Source organism: Varanus komodoensis, unplaced genomic scaffold, assembly GCF_004798865.1.
Source record: "Varanus komodoensis strain SLA01 unplaced genomic scaffold, ASM479886v1 scaffold117, whole genome shotgun sequence".
Taxonomy (NCBI): Eukaryota; Metazoa; Chordata; class Lepidosauria; order Squamata; family Varanidae; genus Varanus; species Varanus komodoensis.
The window spans coordinates 475,663-489,865 of NW_025335336.1; the positions used below are offsets into that span (position 1 = coordinate 475,663).

The 14,203-nt window shown below is 64.2% G+C and overlaps 1 protein-coding gene across 2 annotated transcripts in view; it reads right to left on the reverse strand.

Annotated features, from left to right (window-relative positions):
* Positions 1-805, reverse strand: part of SLC12A5 (solute carrier family 12 member 5) — a 19,988-nt gene extending 19,183 nt beyond the window's left edge. For both annotated transcript variants that reach the window (XM_044421296.1, XM_044421295.1), the window contains exons 1-2: positions 710-805; positions 275-406 (exon numbers count right to left, since the gene is read on the reverse strand). In XM_044421296.1, coding sequence (XP_044277231.1) covers positions 275-406; positions 710-724 — 147 coding nt within the window. In that variant the 5' untranslated portion in view covers positions 725-805. The remainder of the gene's footprint in view (positions 1-274; positions 407-709) is intronic.
* Positions 806-14,203: the final 13,398 nt, after the last annotated feature.

Genomic DNA, 14,203 nt, shown 5'->3' on the forward strand with positions numbered 1-14,203 from the left:
GGGGGGGGGGGCATGCGGTCCCACCAGGACACGAGGGGCTGGGGCGGCTCTGCTCCGCCCCACCACTGCATGACTCCGAGGGGGGCAAACGCCCGCGTCCCACCACAAGCCACAGCCCGTCAGGGCAGGACGGGGCTTTCCGGATGGGCTCAGTGGGGAGCCCCCGCGGCTCAGCACCTGCCCCCCAGCAGCAACGACTTGCCCTGCCCCCTGCCCAGAGCCCGCGGCCTCCCCTCCCTCGGGGAGACCCCCCCCCCCCCGCGGCCCCACTCGCCTTGACGGGCTTCTTCTTGGCCCCCTCGTTGTTCTCTGCCTCCTCGTGCTCCCGGCTGCCCTGCGGCAGGTTGGTGTAGTTGGCCAGGCCGCTGAGCAGCGAGGACACCATGGGGCTGGTGTCCATCTCCTCCTGTGCAGGGAGGGCGGCCTGGTGAGCCAGCGGCCCTTCCGCCCCCAACCCGCCTCCCACGGCCCGGCCACTCCCTCCGTGGGGCTGCAGCTCCCCGGCTCCCACGGCCCTCGGGGCGGAGGAGGCTCCAGGGCCAGCCGCCCATCAGAGGGGTCCCAGCGCCCCGGAGGTCCCCCCTCACCGGCCCCCCGGCCCTGCAGCTGGAGCGGCCAGTGGGGGGAGGCGCCCGGGCCCTCCGCTGGCCCAGCGTGTGTTACGGCTGAGCCGAGCCCCCGGCCCCCCGCACGGCCTCCCGCGGCTGACCTCGAAGAGCGCCATGTTCTTCCCGTCGTACTCCTTCCCCTTCTCCAGGTCAGTGCTGTTGATGAACGGGCTGCTCTCCTTCGGGTTCCCGTCGCCTGGAGAGGAGGAGGGCCGGGTCAGTCCCAGCAGGCAGCCGCTCTCCTGCCCCCCGCCCGCACCGCACTGGCCCCCGCCCCACCAGCCAGATGCTCCGGCCAGGGCCCTGCCCCCCTTCCCGTGTGGGGCCGCATCAAGTGCTCCCCTGGGCCGCAATGCGCAGCCCCCCAGCGCACTCCTGGGACTGGACCAGAGCATGCGGGGTCTGCTTCCTCTGCTGGGCAGCACCCGGCAGACCCCCGTATGGTCCGGACCCCTCTGGGCAGCCGTCCTGGGACCCTCGGAAAGCGCAGGAGCGCGGGAGGAGCCTGAGGCCGGGCCCGAGCACCTTCCAGCCAAGGCCTCCGCTCAGCGAGCCGCCCGCAGCCACCCAGGGAAGCCCCCAAGCAGGACGAGGGGCAGCCCTCCCCCAGCCCCCCAGCAACTGGCACCCCGAGCACCCTGCCTGCCCCGAGGCTGAAGCCAGCCCCTGGCCCCGAGGGGCAGGGGCCACCCACGGGCTCCTCCGGGAGGCCGCCGTGCCCCCCCCCCCAGCATTGCGGCTGGGGGCCCTCCATGCTCCCCGCGCAGCTCTCCTGTCGTTCTGTGACTGGGCAGCCTGAGCCGCGAAGGCTCTGTGGGGGACGGTCTTGGGAGGGAGAAACGGGCCCTCTGCAGGGAGCAGGCTGGACTCTCCAGGATCCCACTGGGTTTCCCACAGGGATGCTGAGAAGAACTGGGGCTCGGAGACGGCCGAGGCCCCCGGAGCGAGGTGGAACACGCGAGCCGCGCAGGCCCCACCGAAGGCACCGCGTCTGGGCCGCCTGGCCAGCGGACGCCCTCCAGCCCGGACGTGCGGTGCCCACGCCAGGCCACGTGCCCACGCGGGCCCTGCCTGGGAGCCCAGCCGCAGCGCCGCCTGGCGCCAGCCGCTGGGGATTTGGCCAGCCTTTCACCCTGGATCAGCTCTGGTCCAGACCCCCCCCACACACAGACACGATCCCCACCCCAGGAGGATTCTGGGAGCCCTGAGCAGCCTCTGCGCTCCGAGCAGCCATGCCCGAGTCACGCCGGCCCCTTCCCCGCAGCCCCTTCCCCTGCTGCCAGCCGCAAGAGCCACCGCTCCCAGCCCCCACCTGTGGGTCCGCCTTTTGAAAAGCTCCTGGCGGGCAGTGCGACGGCTGGGGAGACGGGTGCTCAGCCTCCCCCCAAGGGCAGGGCAACGCCTGAGCTTGTGCAGCACGCGCGGCCCACCGTACAGGCGAGCGACGTGCCACGGTGCCTGTGGAACCGCCTGTGCCAGGCTCCCTGCGGCGGGCACCCCGTCCCTTCCCCGGGCCTCCAGCTGCGACCCCACAATCCTTCATGGCAGGACCCCCCTGGCCTCCCGCCCTGCTCGGAGGACCGTCCGTCTTCTCGTTCGCTGAGGCCTCTGCTTTTTGCTTGCAGCGGCAGTTGGAGCTGCCTTCTGCAAACCCTCTCTAGCCTCTCGCACGTGCCCGAGGGCCGCTGTGGGAAGTGCCGGTTCCTGGGCAATTGTTTCCGCGGGCGGGGAGGGGGCCGCCTGCTTGGAGACGGACCAGGTGAGGCTGCAGGTAGGCCAACGGCCGAGCGCATGGCCGTCAGCAGGAGAGCGCCGGCGCGGGGGCAGCAGCCGGGGTGGGGGGAGCGCCCGCTGCGAACGGCAGTCCGGCTGCACCGCACAGCCCCCCACCTCCTCTCCTTCTCTGGCTCCAGCCGCTGCAGGAGCGTGTCTGCTAGAAGTGTGGGGCTGGGGGGACCACCCTGTGTGTCAGCTGCCTGACGGGCTGCCGGCTGGACACACGCCGGGGGTGGCTCGGGGTGCAAGGAGCTCCTGGCCCGCCGGGAGCAAGTTTGCTGGCTCAGCTGCGGCTGCTGAGCAGGGGATGCTCAGAGGGGCAGTGGGAGGGCAGCTCCCTCACTGAGGATGGGCCTCCATGGGGCTCACAGCAGCAGGAGGTGCTGCCTAATGGCAGGAAGAGACACACAGACAGCTGCGTTTCTGGTGGGTGAGTAGACCGCGCGGTGTGGAGGTTGTGGAGGGCATGCCCCATCCGGGGAGCTTTCTGGCTAGCACTGGGGAGGTGGGGGTCATGGTCGTGCTCCATGCAGCTACCGGGGATTTGGGGAAGAGTTGCTGGGATGTCCTGGCCACCACACCTGGGCTGCTAGAAGAAGGTGGCGATCCAGGAGCCCCAAGGTGGCTCTCTCTGAAGTGCGCCCTGGTCCACCTGCAGGGCCAGCCGGGCAGGCCCAGCGGAGGGGCCTCAAAGCATGGCTGGAGGGGAGGGGAGGGGAGGGGAGGGTTCAGGTGCTGGGCCGCATCGCGGGACAAGCTGGGCCTGCCTGGGAGCGACTGGCTGCACTCAGACCAGAGCAGGATCGGGCTGCTGGCGCAAAACGCCAGAAAGGCGCTGCGGAGCATCTCCGCCTGAACCCGGAGGGAGAGCCGGCGGAGGCGGGAAGCCTCCGGCTCAGGGACATCATTCCTGGGGGGCGAAGAGGGAACAGTGCCCGACTGTCCGAATGCAGGAGCAGAGGAAGCAGGCCACAAGCACCCGGTGAAGCGTGCCCACTAGTCCAGGGGCCGAACCAGAAGCCTGGAGCGGAGCGCTGCTCTGAGGTGTCTCTGCGTGGATGTGAACGGCCCCCAAGCCGAGCCAGGGAGCCAGTGCCTGATTTTAAAGGAGAACTTCAGCACAGAGGGCATCGCAGAAGCGTGGCGGGAGGGAGAGAGCAGGTGGAAGATGATCCCCTCTGGATAGCAGCTCTCCCGGAAGGGCAGGGAAGGGTGTCCCGGAGCGAGTGTGGCCCCGTGCTGCAAGGAAAGCTCAGCAGGCTCTGAAAACACCCGGCCCCAAGGTCGCTCTCAGGCAAGGAACACGCTGCAGTGCCAGGGTGATCTTGAGGTGGGACGTGAAATCCAGGATGCCTCAGAAAAGGCACTGAAAAGGGACACTTGGGAGTCTGAGCTGCCTGCACGTCCACAGGACAAGCACAGAAGCACAGAAACAGGGCGAGCCGGAAGGGGCCTCCCGGGCCATCTAGTCTGACCCCCGGCTCCAGCCGGCTCGGCTCACGACATGCCCACCATGTGCACGTCCAGCCTGTCCTTGAACACGCGCACCGATGGGGCCTCAACCTCCTCCCGGGGAAGCCCATTCCACCCCCTTGGGATCCCGACTGTCAGGAAGTGCTTCTTGGCATCCAAATGGAACCTCGGTTCCCTGAGCTTTGCTCCGTTGGAGCACGTCCTGCACGTGGGAAAACATTTGGAGGAAAAACGTTTTCTCAAGTGTTAAAGGACTGCTGCTCATGGGATCAGGCAGAGGGGAGGCAGGTCTGGATCTGATCCCACCTGAGGGCGGCCAGAACACGGTATGGGGTGCAAATGTTGAACTGACGGGAGTAGTGACCACAACACTATCAGATTTAACATAGAAACACAGAACCAGAGCGAGTCAGAAGGGGCCTCCCAGACCATCCAGTCTGATCCCCGGCTCCATAAGATATATTGGAGAGGAGAATTTCACAGCAAAAGAGGAAAACTTCTCTAACATGGGGAAACTGATAAAGAGGAAGCTGCAATGGTGAACCAAGAGGCTAAAGGCCCACAAGAGGCTCGGCTCGGCTCGGCTCGGCTCGGCTGGCACACACGCCCCAGGTTAGATGCCCAAGAAGTCGCCAGCATGGCTAACCACCTGTGCCAAGGATGCCAGTCGAGAGAGAGAGAATTCCTTCAGAAAACGAGCATTTTGCCTAGATGGATGGATGAAAGGGGAGCACAAGCTGTTGAGATGCATTTTGAGACACTCTGTGCTAACGATATCAAGGTCAACAATAAAGAATTCTTGAAATTTATCAGAGGGAGGAAACCTTGGTCCACTGAATGACGGTGCGATTAAAGGAGTACTGAAGGAAGATAAGATTGTGGAGAAGCCTAATGAATTCTTTTAATCATGGCGGGGGATACGGGGGGGTCTCTGTTCTTGCACTGGGGCATTCAGCAAGAGAGTCCGTGGAATCCGGGTAGGTATTAATGGCGAAAGAGGGCGGGCTCAGCCTCATCTGCACACAGACGCCCAGGAAATCCCCAGGCCCAGAGGGTGTCCATCCCAGGGTTCCGAAAGCACTCAAACATGGAGTCACCGACCTTCTTACACAAACATGCAGCACCTCCCTCCACTCAGCCGCTCTATCAGAGGACCGGGTAACGGCCAATGGAGCACTGCTTTAACGGGGAACCAAGGGGGATACAGGGAACTGCAGGGCGGTTAACACACTCGAACCCTCTGAGTGAACGTCCCCCAGGGTGCTCTGCCCTGACATCCCAGCCGCGCTGTTCCAGATTCAGGGCCTCGGCTTCCTTGCTGGAGCCCACCCCGCTCCCTCCTCCATAAGCCTGTGGCTATTGCTGTGCCCCGTGGTAGCGGATTCCGCAGTCCAGCTCTGTGCCGCCTGAAGACGCCCTTTCTCCGATCCGCTGGGAGTCTCCCACGGATCGGCTTCATAGTTCCGGCCCTGTGAGAGGGGCAGAAAAGCCTCCCCCACCCACGTTCCCTGCACCAGCCCTCCTTGTGCGCCTCTCAGCTAGGCCCCCCCACTGGGCCTTATTCAAAACATCGCGATTCCAAGCATTGCAACCGTACCTGATGAAGACAAAAAAATCATTTCACAGAATGGCCCCCTTCCCCTCCGCAGCTCCCTGAGCATTCACGAGTCTCAGGCCCTGCGCTAGGGAACACGTGGGGAAGCAGTGGAACACGGGTGGCAGCTTCCGGTGGAGGAAGAGTGGCGGACCCCGCCCCATGGTGCTGAACAGCGCAGCGGCACTTCGGGTCCGTTTTCTGTGACTAGGAGTTGCGCACGAAGGAAAGCGGAACGAGGAGCCGCACGGCCCCCTTCTGGCCCCTGGCCCTGAAGCACAGGCCGAAACCTGGGGGTCGGAGGCCGCCTTGGGGATCGGCGCCAGGCGGGGGCGAGGAAGCCCGCTCTCGCCAGCTGCAGGGGCGCCCAAGGGAAGGCCCGCAGCGCGCAGAGAAGGCGAGGCGAGGGCTGCGCGACCGGGCCGCCTCCCGTGCCGAAGGGCCGGCGCCCCCAGCCCGCGCTCCGCCTGCGCAAGAAGCCTGGTCCCGCGGAGGCGCGACGTGCGGCGCCCCGGGAGGCGCGGCTCTTCTGCGCCTCGCTCGCTGGAGAAGATGCCGCGCAGAGGAACTGCCCTCCGGGAAGGGCTCCTCGGGAGAAGAGCGGTGACAAGGGGCGCAGCTCTGCAGCCACTTCCGCAGTCAGCGGCGAACGGACCACCGGGTCCAGACGGCGCCCGCAGGGAATTCCTGCGGCTCTCCGATGCGAGGGGCCGCTTGTCTGACAAAAGCAAGGAGCCGGTTGCGCAGTTCAGCCTCTGCGCTCACGCTTTGAAAGGGCGCGGGGAAGATCCGGGCGCCCACCGCCTCGGGCGCTCGTGGCCAGTCTGCCGCGGGGGCCTCTCCGGGAAGGACTTTGCCGGCCTGGTCGCTCAGGGAGCGCAGCGCACGGATGCTGCGCGCGGCCCCGCGAGGGGGTGGCTCTGCTCCCCCAGCATCAGAAGCCGCTTGCCTCCGAGCAGCAGCGAGAGCGTCAGGCAGGAGAGAGGAAATTTCCACTCTGCCCTACTTGTGGGTTCCTTGAAGCTGCCTGGAGTACCGTTTGGTGCAAAGGCAGCGGGAAACCTATCAGAGAATCAGAGACGAGCAGAGCTGGAAGGGGCCAGAGGGCCGCCGGGCCCACTCCTGCTGGCGCAGGGCGCCGGGTCACACCGCCCTGCTCACAGGGCTGTCCCAGCGGCTTCTGAATGCCTCCGGCGAGGGAGAGTCGCCGCTTCCCCACAGGTACTCGGTTCCATTGTCGTACTGCTCTGACTGAGAGGGAATTTCCTTGGTTCCTAGTCTAGATCCGGTTATTTTAATAATGTCATTTCTCTACCACCCAGTAGCCATTTTGACGTTCAGCCTGGAGGGGAGCCAGCACGGAGCAGTGGGTAAAACGGCTCATCTGGGACCCCAGAGATCCGGGCTCTCCCCCCGCCCCCCAGAGCCAGTGCTGCTGCTGTGAGGATGAGATGGGAAGGGCCCTCTGTGTCCCTCGCATGCGGGAGACCGCAACGTACGAATGCCATGCGATACCGACGGCACTCTCACCAGCTCTTCTAGTCCACCCATCCAGGCCGTGGCCATTCGGGCAAGCGAAGGCTGGAAGCTTGGCATGCGTGGCTTAAACGAGGCCACGAGGAGGACGGCCCAACGCCATCGGTGCTGGAGGAGAGCCCGGGGTCACGGAGACCGTGCTTCTGGGAGCAAGCCGCTCGCGTGGCCGAAGGAAGCTCATGCACAATCCTGCAGCAGGATGACCGGCAGGCTGGTTCTGTGGGGCCTTCACTGGCGCCGCCACGGAGGACCACCATAAAACCAGTGGGACTGAGCAGGCGGGTGGCACAGCCATTGGGACTGCCTGCGCTCTGCGTGGCTGAGCGGCTCCCTCCGTCTGCCGGGCCGGGCCAGCCAGGGCTTCGGAGAGCGCTGGGACGTGGCTGGGCCCCTCCATCCTGGAGTTCGGAGCCTCGGGGATCTCCTGGAGCCTGCAGGCTGTCAGCATCTCTCTCCTTCCTCCTTGCAAGAGCGCCGGAGTGGCACCGGCCCTCCAGGGGCTGGGCTGGCAAAGAGCCCTGCCAGTCCCACACTCCCGAAGGAGGTGCCGGTCGCCCCTGGCCCTTCGGCACGAACACCCTTCCTGGGCAGCGGCTGCCTGGGCCACCCTGCACGGCTGAGGGCAGCGCTTCTGCAGGGCCCCTGCGGACTCCTGCCCCAGACGAGGGATTCAGCAGGCAGCAAGCGCTGTGTGAGGAGATGCTGCGTCCAGGGGACGGACAGGGCCCCCCAGCGGCGGCCCCCTCCCAGGCCTGGCTGCCTGCCCCTCGCTGGGGCTCCGCTTCCATGCCCTGCTCTCGGGAATCCCTCCCTGCAAGCTCAGATTGGGCAGGCTCCTCCGGGAGGGGAAGCAGGCCGTTCTCCGCACACCCGCGAGGCCCCTCCCTGCGCAACGGCATGGGGGGGGCAAGGGGATCGGCTCTGCCATCCCTTCTCCCGAAAGCGGAGGGGTTGGGGCGCATCTGAAGCTGCCCCACCCCGATCGGTCCGCTCAGCCTGGCTCTGCCTCCCCCAAAGGGGGCCCCCTCTGCCCTGAGATCCGTCTGAGCTGGGGGTGCCGATCCAGCCGTGGCCCCTCTGTGGCCAAGTGCCCACTTTGTGGCAGGCAAGACCCGTGACTCCCACTGTCAGGAACGTGAGCGGGCAGACACACGCACCGGCCTCCACGCCCTGCTCGTGGCTTTTCCGTGGCCCCTGGGAGGCTGCTCTACGACGAGGACGCTAGGGCAGGTCAGCCTGGGTCTGGCACAGCCACCCCACCCCCGTTCCTGGTGGTCCGGATGCCCCTCGGGGCCCTCCACACCTCCCCGGGCCATTTGGCGCAAGGGGACCTGCAGCGACATGCCGGCTGGGCACCCAGTGGCGTGTGCGACGGAGGCCCCACAAGCTCCGAGCGGGGGCTTGGGGCTCGCCCACAAAGGGACGGAAGCAGCCCAAAGTGCTGGGAATGCCAGAGTATGCCGGACTGCAAGAACCAAAATGGATCGCGGAGTCCAGTAAGGGCCCCTCCCAGCAGGGCGGCAGAGGGAAGGCCCCGTCCCTCGGCATGAAACCAAGGCCTCGGGTCCAACTAGCCCAGGCTCAAGTTCAAGCCCGGCTTGTCACATCTCGGTAGCTGCACCCGCGCAAGCAGCTGCCCTTTCAAAGCCGCAGGCAGCTCTTCTGGAGTCCCGCCTGCAGGGAGCAGCCGGGGGCTCACGGGAGACGCGAAACGGAGGGGCACGCACAGCGACACAGGAGCAGCAGAGTAAACACACCGGGTTTGATCCAGACTCGGAGATCCTCGGAGCAGACCCACTGAAAGCAGTGAGGCTCACTGCTCAAATTGCGTCTGATGCAACATCAGCACGACGGGTTTCTCCTGCTCTGAACCCAGGTTTCTAAGCTTCCTCTGGAAAGAGGTGGGGAGCTGCACCCGCTGTGTCTTGGAGACGAGCTCGCCCTGCCGCCCTGCCCGTCAAAGAGGACATGGCCCGGCCCCATGACCCAGGGGCCTACCTTCCCCCTCCCGGCCCCTTCCGGCCCCTTCCCAGCCCCCCGCAATGCTTCATGCCAAATTCTGCCCATGCGACCATCTTCCTAGGCCCCTGGGGCCCTTCACTGATGGGGGCCCACAAATGAAGCGAGCCCGGGCCGGGGGTGCCTCCGGACAAAGCTTCCCGGTGCTCCACAGGCCACCGGAAGCTGCCGGACAGCAGGTTGATCCTCTGAGGCCAGGTCGCCAACCCAGTGGGCAGCCGGGGGCCCCCAGGAACCCTCCAGGCAGGACTCCTCCTGCGCCCTGCCCGGGGAGCCTGAGGGCAGCGCCAGGACCGAGTGCCCGCACTCCAGGCAGCGGCTGCCCCCGAGCCACAGCCCTCCTCCCCCCTCATGGGACTCGCCCGGGCAGCTCACCTCGTTTCCCCATGGCTCCCTGCACCCGCCTTTTGCCGCACAGCAGAAACCCCCGCAAGGAAAAGGTGGAAGCGCTGCATGGGCACCGCGGGTCCATGCCTTGAGCACAGGGCTTGGAAGGGCTGGCCACGCGTGGGTGCCACAGGCCGGAGGAGTCGGCCCCAGGGCAGCAGGCCCTCCAGCCACGAGGCTCGGGGAAGCGCACCTGTCCCCCGCAGCCGCCGGCCTCCCCTACAGGCACTGCTGAGGCCAGGTAGTCCCGCCCGTTGGCGGGCAGGGTGCCGAGAGCCAGGGCAAGGCCTCCTTCCAGGCCCGGAGCCGAACTCGCTTCTGGCTCCCAGCAGGAGCTGAGCCGGGGCAGCAGGAAGCACGTCCGACCCGCTCCCCCACTGGGCTCCCCGGCTCTCCCCGCCTGCTTGTGGTGTGCCAGTGAGACGGCAGCACCTGCAGGTCTGCCGGGCAGCAGCACCTCCTTCTCCCACCTGGCTCCCCCCAGGTGTGCTGGACTGCAGTGCCTAATAATCCCGAACCGGCTGGACCACCTCTGAGCACGCCAGAGCCTGGCGCCTCTGGGCGGCAGGAAGCCGCAGCTGCAGCTTGGCCAGGGCTCCCACAGCTCCACCTGCCCAGCGGCACTCGACCTGCTCTCACTTTGCAGTGATGGCTGGGATCACAGTGCACTGATATGCCACCTCTCTTCCTCTTGCAATTATCCCAGGCAGCCCACCTGGCTCTCCCCCTTTCCATCTCCTCCTCACACCAACAACCCTGCGAGGTAGGCTAGGCTGAAAGTGGGCTTCATGGCTGAGGGTGCAGTAGAACCCGGATCTCCCGGTCTTGAGTCCAGCCCTCTGCCTGCACGGGCCTTTCTTCAGTGAGGTGCAGCTTGTGTTTAGGGTAATCAGGCAAACCGTCAGCGCTAAAACGAGCCACTCTGCCTGCGAAGGAAGGGAGCCAAGAGGCACTGGCTTCGGCCTGCAGACCACAGGAGCAGGAATGGAGCTGGCCCAGTGACCACGCGGCATGGGACCCAGTTGCCCCAGAAAAGCCGGCTCTGGAGCGGGAGGGGCCCACACCGGGGGTGGCCGAGGGGGACCGTGCAGCTCCTGCCTCTTGTGCCTGGCAGCCGCTTCTCTGTGCTAAGCAAAAAGGCCAGAGACTGGGAGGAGAAACACGGGGGGGGGGGGGGGGGGGGGGCCACGCGGGCTCCTTGCAACCCCCTGTGCAGCACAACCCTCCTCGTCTGCGGGCCCGGCCACATCCGAGCCAGATGCTGCGAGGGGCGGAGCGCCGCGGGGCCCTGCTGCCGGAGCCTCTCCCTTGCCCGGAGGACTTTCTGCGCCAGGGAAGAATCCGCTCACGGCCACGGCCCTCTGCCCACCCCCCATCCAGCCACCAAGGACACTGCCCGTTCACACTGGCCACCTCCCTTCGCGCCGTCCAGACGAGCCGCTGTCACCCCGCCTGCCCAGAGCACGCTCGCTGTCGAGCGGATGAGACAGCCACGCATCGATACCGAGAGGACGGGCGGATGACGGATCGCCTGGAGACCTTTCCTCTCTGGCCTGTCCAGAAGCGCTGCCACTGGGCTTCGGTGGGTGCCTCCGTGCCGCGGCGTGCTGAGAAGGGTGGGGAGGACCAGAGCCCCCGCCAGCCCTCTCCGCACCCGCCACCATCCGACGAGCACCAGTCCTTGGCGCCTCTGGTCCTTCCAAAACAGCTTGGCTTCTTCCTCCTCGGGGAGCATGCAGGCACCTATTCATTTGGTTTCCTCTTCCAGACCGGTGACACCCCTTTCACGACGTGGCAGCCAGAACGGCGTGGCAGATCCTGGTGGCAGCACACGAGGGCTGAGCTGCCTGCAGCCCTGCCCGAGGCTCCCGTCTGGGCCTTCCCGGGTCTCCACTGGTTCCCCACACGCCGGGGCGGCCTTTTCCTTCAGAGAGGCAACAGGCGTCCAGCTTCTCTTCCCTAATGAGCTTGTGGCCCATCTGCCCTTCGCTCCTTCAGCAGTACGCTTCACAGTCCAAGTCCTGGACGGGTGGCTTTTAATTAAATATTCGTTGCCACACCTCACGCCTTGGTGGTCCAGTGTGGTCTTTTATCTTCAGTGAAAACACGCTGCAGTCATTCCTCTTTTATGGTTTGTGGGGTGAAAAGGCTCAAATACAGCTGGTTTGGCTTTAGCATACCTAAAACACTAAAAAAAAGCCCGCAGAAGAGACAGTTTCTCAAAATTTATGCATCGGAGACAAAAAGGAACGGAAGGAAGAGCACCGTTGCTAAGCACTGCCTTCGTGCGCACACTGCATGTTGTGCTTACATGCCGCCGAGTCACGGGGGCTTGTGGCGACCATGTAGTGGGCGCCCTCCAGCATGACCCATCCTGTCCTGAGCAGCCCTGCTCACTCTCGTCCGCTCGAGGCGGTGCCTTCCCTTCCGGAATCTCTCCGCCTCGCACGTGTCCTCCTCTTCTCTGCCTTTGACTTACCCAGCACGATCATTTTCGCCAGGGAGTCTTGCCCCCCCTTGATGTGCTTGAAGTAAGCTAACTGGCTTGTGCCCATTTGGCTGGCTTTCCCGCAGTCCGGGGCATTTGCAAAAGTCTCCCCCAGAAACAGACAGTATTGCATAGAATCACAGACTATGAGAACCGGAAGGGGCCAGAGGGCCGTCAGGTCCAGCCCCCGCTCAGTGCAGGACTCCCAGCAAAACCATCCCTTTCAGGGGGCTGTCCAGTTGCATCTTGAAGGCCTCCAGTAGGGGAGACCCCACAGCCTCCCGGGGTCACGGGCTCCAACAGGCAGAAGGCTGACGTCCCGCTGCAGCCCGGCTTCGCGCAACCCGAGCCGCGATTCGTGTCCTGCACTCTGGCGCGACTGAGAGGGGAGCCTGGCCTCCCTCTCTCGATGGCCTCTCAGGCACTTGCTACCATGCCTGCTCTCCGCCTTCCCTTCTCGAGGCTGAACGTGCCCAGTGCCTCCGGTCCGGTCCCTCCTCACAGGGCTTTGCTTCCAGGCCCCGGACCATCCTTGCTGCCCTCCCCTGAGCCCCTCCCGGCTGGTCTGCATCCTTTTTAACTGTGGTGGCCCAGAAGTGGGAGCTAGAACTGAACGCCCTTTGGAAGTGACGCTTGTGCCAGTGGCATCTGCCCTGTTTGCAGCCGCATGACATGGCTGGCTCATGATTAGCTGAGGACCTATGACAACCCCAAGATCCTGCTCACCTGCAGCGCCCCCACCTTGTCGCCGTGCGCTGGGTTTCTTTGTCCTCGGCGCAGAACCCGGCATTTGTCCCCACTGAGTTTCATCCTGTTGTTTTCGGCCCAGCGCTCCAGTCTATCAAGATCACTTTGAATCTGAGTTTTGTCTTCCAGGGTGTTAGTTATCCTGCCCAGTTTCGTGTCATCTGAAAATCTGATCATTCCCTGCATTCCCTCACCCCAAAAAATTAATTAAATGCTGACGAGCACTGGACCCAGGACTGAACCTGGGGGCACCCCCCTCATTCCTCTCCCCAGTTTGAGGAGGTGCCACTGAAGAGCATGTGTTGAGTCCGATTCTGAAGCAAACTGTGGATCCACCTGACCCATGTTCCATCTAGCCCACTTTTCTAGCTTGCTAATCAGGATATCAGGGGGCCCTTTGTCAGAAGCTTTGCTGAAGTCAAGGAAGATCATGTCCACAGCATTCCCACAGCCCACCAGAGAGATTATCTAATCAAAAAGGAAATCAGATTAGTCTGGCAAGATCTGTTCTGGAGGAATCCATGTTGGCTTCTAGCAATCACAGCATTGTTTCAAAGGTGTTTGCAGACTGACTGCTTTATAATGTGCTCCAGAATTTTTCCAGGGTTTGAGGTCAGACCGCCTGGTCTATAGTTCCCAGGTTCTTCTTTTTTTCCTTTTCTTGAAGGTGGGGACAACATGAGCCCCCCCCCCGCCCCTCCAGCCACCTGGCACTTTCTCTGCCCCGCATGATTTCTCAAAGAAAATCGGCAGTGGTTCTGAGCGTTCTGCCATCAGCTCCTTTATGACTCTCGGATGGAGTTCGTGGGCCCTGGAGACCTGAACTCATTCAAGCCGACGGGACTGACTGTTGACCATTTCCCTTTCAGTCCTGAGCTGTCATCCTGCTCCTTTAGTTTGTACTTCCCCTTCAGCAGGGGATCTTCACCAAAGAAGATCCCATAGATCTGCTTTGGGAAAAGACTGAGCCAAGTAGGAATCGCGCGCTTCTGCCTTTGCGTTGGCCGTCTGCACTGAGTAGTTGAAACAGATCCTGGCCGTGGCTTCGACCAGCGGAACACCCTTTCGGTCCCCTGTCGTTCACTCCGGACGTGCTGGGAGCAGGCATTTTGCGGCTCCTGGCGCCCCCCCTCGCCCGGTGCGTTGCTAGCGCCAGTCTTCCCGGCGGCCGTCCCTGCGCTTCCGTGCCACCGGCCTGCACGCCTCCTCTGCAGCTTGGCCGTCCTGCCACTTCCTGTACGGGCCCCGTTTGCTTTTCGGATCATCTCTCAGCTCTTTGCGAAGCCACATGTGCCTCTTCTGTCGGCTTCTACCCTTTCTCCTTGTTTGTAATTGGAATTGTTTGTAATTGTGCCTTTAGCATCGCCTTTTTGGAACGTTCCCGCCCATCCTGGACTCCTTCTCTCATCAGAGTTGCTTGCCATGTACTTGACTTTCCATTGTTCTGAGTCCTGAAATGCGGCCTTTTGCGATCCGGGGCACCCTTCTGGCTACGCGTGGCTTTAGCTCCCTTCAGAATCAGGGACAGGGATGCAGCGTGGCGCTGCCCTCCAGAGAGCCTGCAGCTGCCACGCC